General features: G+C 41.2%; 1 protein-coding gene across 3 annotated transcripts in view; it reads left to right on the top strand.

The window, feature by feature from the left end:
- The first annotated feature begins 5,757 nt into the window (after positions 1-5,757).
- The window catches only part of aff2 (AF4/FMR2 family, member 2), a 179,445-nt gene continuing 176,576 nt past the window's right edge, over positions 5,758-8,626 (top strand). For all 3 annotated transcript variants that reach the window (XM_072396214.1, XM_072396213.1, XM_072396212.1), the window contains exon 1: positions 5,758-5,932. In XM_072396214.1, coding sequence (XP_072252315.1) covers positions 5,880-5,932 — 53 coding nt within the window. In that variant the 5' untranslated portion in view covers positions 5,758-5,879. The remainder of the gene's footprint in view (positions 5,933-8,626) is intronic.

The following is an 8,626-nucleotide window of genomic DNA, read 5'->3' as shown; positions in this document are numbered from 1 at the left end:
CTTGGTAGGCATTGGTGGACCTAAGCCTTGTTAAGCAGTACAGTCATAGGAAGACAAAGGCAGGCTTAGTTTTTATGACCGCATTTGTAATTGATCCAAACAAGATTCAGACGTCTGTCAGACGTTATTGTTTGAATTTATTTCAGATAATTACCACAAAAACTGATTGGTAAACAGTAGTTACAAAAAGAACAATCCCAAACAACATATACATATTCACCAGTATTAGCTCAACATTGCATTACATATTCATATATAAATTTGAACATGAATAGAAACTAATAATATAAATTGTAAGTATCTATATCTTCAGATATAACATTAATTAATGCAAATTGTCTGAAAAGGGGTATGAAGAAGCATAACTTATTTATTCATACCCCTTCTCCCTCTAATTGCCCTTATAGTAACCTTCCTGATTGATTTTTATGCTTTTATCCAAAATTCACAAAAAAATAAATACATCATTAAATAAATAAATACATATATACACATACATGCATATACACACGTGTATACATACATGTACCAAACTGTATTCAAGCCTATATAACAACAGGCCCTTGTGAGACAGTCACACCTAAATACACATTCACACTGTGCATCAGCACTCAGAGTACAGAGACCCTCCCCAAACCCCCAATCATCTGTGCCACAACCCAACCGATTGTTGGATTTGACCCTGGAGTAAAATTACTTTAGTAAATTGTAAATCAATTTTGCTGGAGGTGGTTTTTGTCGGGCGGTAACACCCATTCCGACATCCCGCTATTCCGATATCCCACCATTCCTCCATCACAACATGCAAACGTCCCACCATTCCGACAATGCTTTCCATATCAGGAAATGTGCGTTACTCAACAGATAACAGTCTCTTCTTTCTCTTCATGCATCTTACATATTTTAAGACGTGTATAGATGTGATACAGCCTTTAAAAGCGTAATTTAACCCTCTCCCCCTCTCTCTGCCTGTTATTCTTCAAAACGTGTGATGTTTGAATGATATTAAATTGACCTTGAATGATAATGTAAGGGTCACATCTACAGTCAGAGGGGAGGATCAGGTGGATGTGGTCTTATTTTGGATTTTAAAAATAAAAATAAAAGATGATGGCACTCAGGATCCATCCATAAGGGCTGTGTTGTTACTATTCACTATAAATCTGGTGTGTGCATGTAACAGCTGTCATGTTGGTGTGTCGCATACCGTCAATTCCTGACAATGTCATGAGTCTGTAGTCATTTTCAAAACACACTCCAAAAGCAAATTGATGATATTCAAACTGTTTATTACACAAAAAGGAGCGCTAAACATAGACAAACACTGTTCAATTACTGATTTTAAACTAATAAAAAAAAAACTGCTCCAGCTGGCTGCTGTAACAGCTCACTGACACTGTATTTCTGCGTAATCTAACATGTTTCAGATTTGCCCGATTTACATTAATACCTGTATTTTGATATTTGAAATTTCAGGGGATTTTGATAATAATTTATTATAGTTGGTTTGTGAGGTTTTGAGGGTTCCTCAAAAAATAGGCTTGAATAGTCAGAATAGTGGGATGTAACTATTTTTGTCAGAACGGAGAACAGCTTTGGAAAAGTAAAGAATTTTTTAAAAAGTGCTTCAAACATACCAGCAGTGAATTGCTGTTCTTTGTAGTACCTTTGCAGCCAGATTCGTCACAGACACCCTAAACTTTTAATCTCCCCACGTCTCTGCAACATTCTGTATAATAGCGCAGCATGCCTGAATAAGTTTACTGTACATTTTATTGTCAGCTGAACCATAGTTTTAAAGATGACATCATGCCATACTGAGAGAGACTTGAAGCCATCGACAGGGATTATAAACTTGTCAGGGTACTGTTTACTTGGAAAATAAATCGAGACAGATGTCTTTTTGTGATCTGACTTCTTTTTGCAAAAGGCCACTGGAAAGAATGCAGGTGTTAGGACTTTTTTTCAGACTTAGGGGCTATTTCCATCTTTTAACATGGCCTTAATGTAGATCAATCACTTAGACAGAAACTGTTCTGGGCACTGGGTTTATTAGACTTTGATTTAATGAGAGTGATGCACTGACCCACAAAATGTTATGCAAAATGAATTTTCGTGAATTATTTCTCCGTTAAACTCAGAATTGGCATAGAGGAGTCCCTTTCAGTGTTACCAAATAAGAAAAAACAAGGACAGGATGTAGGCACACCATTAAGAAACTTTGATAACAACCATGATGATGAATAAATACACACAAACACACACACAATGTGACACAGTTTTGTTGAACATGGATATTTAGACTGGTTAGGGTTGGTTAAAAAGGCATTAGAGGTAATTGTGGTACTTCAAGCTTCTTTGTACATATGTGATGGAAACAGAATCAGACGGTTTTAACGTCATGCAATACTCATTTTTAAGCCACATGGAGGAGCTGTGGCACCGCATTGACTCAGTACTTCCTTTCCTACATGCATCACAAAGAGAGGGGAGCAAGAAAAAAAGCTTGGGCACGTATTGAAAATTCATGACATGCACTTCTCAACTTCTGCAAGATACACAGCAAGCATAATGAGCTCAAAGCTAAGAACTTGGTCCTTCCTGACAATTTTTACGAGTTTGGATTTCTTTTCAGCTTCGCATATGTTTTGTGTATGAGAGAGAGACACAGAGAGAGAGAGAGAGAGAGAGAGAGAGAGAGAGAGAGAGTCGAGCTCCCAGTGTCATCATTTGAATTACTGGCACGTCTGTAGTATCAGCAATACTGCAAAAGGCAAGAACAATATCTATTAAAACCTCTAAAACAGCTCTTCTGGTCATTAAGGCTGTGCAGTGAGTGGGAATTGGAATGTTGTGTTTAGCTCTCTGAGTATTTGCCCTTAATTACAATTTGTCTTCACATCTATGTATCTATTTCCAACATACAATTCATTATTGAGTCGTCCAACAACTGTTTTTTTTTTTAAATTGTGCTACCCAGTATCTTTCTTTCTTTCCTTCCCTCTCTCTCACTCACTCTGTCATTCTGTGTCTCTCAGTGTCTGACCTAGTTTTGGACAGCGATTCTTACACACACACACAAACACACACCAAAGCACTGGTCCCGCAGGTGCTTAAAATAATTCCAAATTGCTTGCATTTTGATGTGTGGCTTTTAAGGTCTGGGGTTGTTTGGACTTTTTTCATTTGTGAGGCTGGGATTGATCAAGGTTATGAAACAGTTCTTTAAAAACAATCTTGCTTTATCTTCTGCTCTGTTCTCTTCACTGGATGTGATGAGGAGTCGAGCTGGCACGTTGCCCCAGACCAAGATTTAGAAGAAGAAAAAAAACAACACAAACAAACACGTTCCCACACAAACACACGACCTTCAGGATATCTTCGGACTTTTTTCTGGATATCTTTGGACTTCTCATCAAAGGGTACAAACGAGTTTCCAGCAGCTGGTCAATCCTTATTCGCAGCGAGGCGTAAATGGTAAAACGTGCCAACAGGCATGTGTTGCAGAAAGACAGAGAATGAATGTGACCTGCTAAACTGTCACGAACATGTTGCCGCGACGGTTGATCTGAATCAAAAGTGATGGGGATAAAAAGTGGGTGACGAGAGCAGCGTGTGAGGGCTTCAGAGTCCATCTAGACAGAGAATATTTAACACACAGGAGTATAGCTCCTAAAGTCTACTGCCTGAACAAGCATTGTTTTAGGCTTATTAAGTCTTTATCAGCTGGCAGTTGGAAGTATACTAGCCTGGCAGCACTGGCTTCCCTCTGTAGAAATGCTAAACCTGTGACCAATGAAACAAAATGGAGTACATGATGACTTCCAGTTAGCTTAACTGCATGACTGGATCTATCTGTGTATGTCTGGATCATGGCTGCACATGGAGGAGAATTACCATCGGAATAACAGGAAAATCTGATTGTGAGTCTTCGTAAAGCTAGAAAAGGATACAAGTAGAAAAGTGACCAACAAAAGGACTTATAAAACATGTCATGGTACCAGTAATTAGGGCTGCAGGGATTTCTTTCTGAAATCCAACACGAACTGTGTGCTATTAGCACCTTCCACACAGTGTGAAGAATATCGGCCTCTGTGGATGATATCCAACACAATACCACAGGACTCAACTTTGCTTAAAGAAGCAAAGAACTTTGTTCAACTTAGATCAAGCTGAGCGTGGTTGGTGGGAGCTAAGCTGGGACCGCCACAGTGAATGCATCGTGCTGACAGTGAAGCACAGCGGCAGCTGTGTGATGGTATGGGACTACCTGAGAGCAAAAGGTGTTGTAGAGATTAGATTCATAGCTCTAAAGCACAGTGAATACCTGGGGATATACATTGGCTGACAAGATGAGGTTTGTATCCAGATGCTTGACAAAAGAGAACTAGTCTACATTATTTTCCTCTTTCAGTGAATGGGGACCTATGATGAATGTACCAACCCGGCCCATATCCCAATCTGCCAGCAGATGACACTGCCTGCCCTGTCCACTCTGACTCTGTTTAGCACTTCTGATACTGGAGTAAATCAAGCTTCAATGTATACCCTGATTCTCACAAGAAGAGAACTACAAGCTCCCAATCACCTGAAAGTCTCTTTTCAGTTGGATTGACATTTTGATATTTTTTACAATATCAGAAATGCTTGTGGGTCAGCAGCGTCCCAGCTTCCTCGGCCCAACCGCGGGATCCGGCGGTTGGTGGCTTTCCCCGCTCTCCAAGGAGCTCTAGTTCTGGGCCACAAGCAAGCCAGGACCTGTGGCTCTCTGCTCAACCTTGCTTTTAACTGTGTTGTCCACATTCCTTGTGCACACTTCTTATCTTGTTTGTCCTAGCTTCTCATTCAATCAGTTTCTCATAGGATAAGCAAAAACAAAAAAACACCCGGGGAGTCGCCGGATTTGTTCTCCTGATATTTTACATGGAACTCTCTGAGCCCGGAGGTGGTGCTCTGCAGATTCAAAGCAAACACTTCATCTTCTGGAAATTTTATGAAAACAAGCTTAAAAACTTTAAAAGCATTTAAAAATAACATTTTTGAAGCACAGTCATTTCTCACACAATATATATGGGGGGGGGGGGGGGGGGGTGTAATCAAATATGCAAACACTATAATATACTTTTATTTTTTTTCTCACAAGAAAAAATAATAAAACCAGCTGATGTCCATTTACTTCTGAAGATAATCTCATTTCTGTCACTGATGAATGAGTCAGTAACTCAAATGAGCTCTATTGTACACTCCAGTTAGGGCAGATCTGAGGAGCTGATTCTTGCACTTTATTCACACTAAACACCCTTTCATTCGGTGGGTTTCAGTTTTTCTTCCTGCTATGAGAAGGTGAGATCTACTGGAAAAGATATCCATAAGATTTTAATCAGAAATTAACTCCAAGCACGTGTCCTTTCGGGTGTATTGCCAGAGCAGGATGAACCTGATGAGATAACACCAGGCACACTTCCATTATACCTTTCTACAAGGTGTTTGTGTAGGTGTTACCCAGATGTCACTGTTTCGCACGAAAAGGCACTTTTTGAAGGATGATGTCGGTGGGAGTTTAATTTTTGTGATATCTCTGAAGCATAAAAATCCCTCCTTGTTATGAAGCAACATTTTTTTCCCAGTGAACATCTCAGTATGAGTTACCGTCTCTCTCTCTCTGAGTGTGTGTCTGTGTTCTCCCTCCCTCCACCTCTGCCTGGCTGTCAGCTTGCTTCGACCACGTAGCAGCTTCCTGGCAGCGGCAGCAGCTTGTCTCTACTCTCACACACTTCCACACGCACCGGCGCGCGCGCCCTCAGTACCAGTAGCCCATGTAGAACCACGTAGCACCAGCTTGGGATTTTAACCACCAAACACCACCAGCCGAAGCGGCAATGGACCTCTTTGAATTCGACTTTTTCAGGGACTGGGAGCTTGAGCAGCCCTGGTAAGTCCTGCTCACGCTGTTTTTATTATCATCTTCTGTTTTTATTGTCATGCATGTGCACGTTTAATGAGGAGGGCTGCGTGGAAATTGCATCCAATCTATTTTGAGGGCCATAAACAGTCCCCCTCCACACACACACACGCACGTTTTTTTTTTTTTTCTGTTGAAGAAGAAGCAGTGAAAGTGAGTCCGGGAGGAATCGTGCAAACCGTCTTTCTTTGTCACCGTACAGCTGCCGTCGTTGCCGGAGACGAACCGGGCGGCATGCACACGTAGACTCCGCACACACGCACACTCACAAACTAATGCGCACTTGCACGACGCCGGCTCTTACCGTCTCATCTTGACATTAAGGAATGTGGGACGTGAATGTGAGCCCGCTCCGGGTAATGTGACAGAGCGGTGACAGGATGAGCTGCGAGACGTCAGCCGATGCGAACGAAGTGCCTCCTCTCCACAAGTTTGGCAGTTCGCTGTTTATTACAGTGCTGTCCCTAAAATCTGAACCTCCTGTAAAATGTGAGGAGTTTAGGTTGAGCACCACAGGTGTTGTGATGTGACTCACACACACACACACATGACCATGGAGGCATTATATGGTGAAGTTGGGTTGTGATGATTTATGGGTTTTCAATGGAATCCGAACGCCTGCCCATGTGTTGCTTAAAGGTTATCAAGTGCTTAAATTAGATTGGCTTCGGTATCATCGTGCACTTTATTAATTATGTGACTGAGCTGCATTGCGATGGAAAGTCAAGCCTCATTCTGCTGTCATCTGGTCTTCAAAAGTGTCTTTTTTGTTGTTGATTCACCCTGAGCCACATAGCAGAGAATCAGCATCTATTTGGGCAAATGAATATCAGCTGATAAAAGTGCCAGGCTGACACTTGACTGATTTGGTTGGTTTTGATTCCCTGCAGATGCGGTTGTATTTTTTATTTAACAGCAGCCTCGGGAGGAAAGATGTTGAAAAGGTTCTCTGGACCGGTTTCTTCATTTTGTCCACCCTAAACAAATTGAAGTGGGTCAGAAATAAGAGTTTGTGCGGGCCTTTTGCACATCAAATGGTGAAGCAGCATAACTCAGAATATCATGAGAAAAACTGTTCCACACTACACAGCGTTGCATCGCATTATGCTGCTCTTTTCATTGGAGTCATTTTCTGTGCAGCACAGGACATGAGAACAAAGACCCGCGGAGAGAAGTGCTCCTTCAGGCTTTTAACACTCATGCTGGAGGTTTAAAAGGCAGCAAAGAGACGAGATTTGCCAAGAAGTTAAACGTAACTCAGTTTCTCTGCATGATTTGCACTCATTTGCTCAGACTGGGTTTGCCAAGAGCAATAGAAGGAGAGCTTGAAGATACAAAACATCTTGTCAGAGTGTAGTTGAAGGCTTCCTGTTGAGGAACAATGCAGTTTTTCCTCATTCTAACACTGTATATAACACTGGAGCCAGGCCATAAATACTATATATCAACCAGCATTACCCTGTTAGATATATATCTGTATCAGTGTGTGTTATATAAGAACTGTTTGGTTTTTTTTGTTATTGTTGAACAAGACATAAAGCAGAAAAACATGCGTCAGATTTTTTGGAAATGTCATCATCCTAGTTTTGTTCTCCAGCTCCATAGTTTTCAATACTGTGCAGCACAGAGGTCATCACAGCCGAGCAGATGGTGGCACAGGCAAGCGGTGTTTTTGCTGATAGGCAATTATTTTTAAGCTTGAAGAGCCGTTAAATAAAAAGAACTAAATTCTGTGACTCTTGTCTTTATGGTACCTGGTAGTAATGCACAGCTACCACAAGGTGGCCGTGATGGTCCAAGAGGTAACTATGCTAACTGCTATGAAACATTTTCACCAGGCTCCAGTACAACATGTGTGGCGCTGAGGTTAAATCTTAATGGTCTACTTGTAAGGGCAGATTAACACATATCCGTTTCAGGCATCAGCAGTCTGGCCTCACATTCATTTTGAAATTGCGGACGTCTTGCCTTGCCGAATTGAATTCTGGGCCCGTTGCTTTGCTCTGCTAGCTTAGCTCACAGAGGAAAGTTGAGAAAAGTTCAAGCATCAAGATTCTGTGCAAGTCTTCCCCACAAATTGGATTTCTGCATAGTATACATCACCTTTCATCCGCTTATGTAAAATGAGTGGGTGGGTGTGTCCAAACCTTTGGCTGGTGCTGAATGTACCAAGTGTCAGCTGTTGAGACCTTATCTAATATTTCCAATCCCTAAAATAAAAAACCTAAAACTCTACTGTTGGTCAAGCTTTGAAAACAGGCCACTTTTTGCCATTTTAGTGTTAAATGTTTAGAGTTGGACACAAAATTCAAGTCTGAGTGTAAAATGAAAAAAGCATACAGTTAACAAACAACAGGACCTGCTGGCTACTCTTTATCTCATCTTTTACCACTCCTGATTAAAAACTCTACCTGTTGAGCACTACGCTGCTCCAGTATATGAAATTACAGAGAAGTCCAAAAGCTTCTCGGGTCAGTCCTGACCCCAGCATATGGTCATGTTGAGAAATCCTCAGGAGGGCCTTTTGGATTACAAAAAAACTTCTAAATATCCATTGAAATTAAGACATGATCAGTTGTTTTCCTATGTGTTGCTCATATTCATTTTTCTCACAGTTTTCGGATAATAAGGAGGACTGTAGGTGGTGCAGAATAAAGCAGCCAG

This window comes from Leuresthes tenuis, unplaced genomic scaffold, assembly GCF_036924035.1.
Source record: "Leuresthes tenuis unplaced genomic scaffold, fLeuTen1.0.hap1 SCAF_11, whole genome shotgun sequence".
NCBI lineage: Eukaryota > Metazoa > Chordata > Actinopteri > Atheriniformes > Atherinopsidae > Leuresthes > Leuresthes tenuis.
This window is presented reverse-complemented; position numbering and strand designations above follow the sequence as displayed.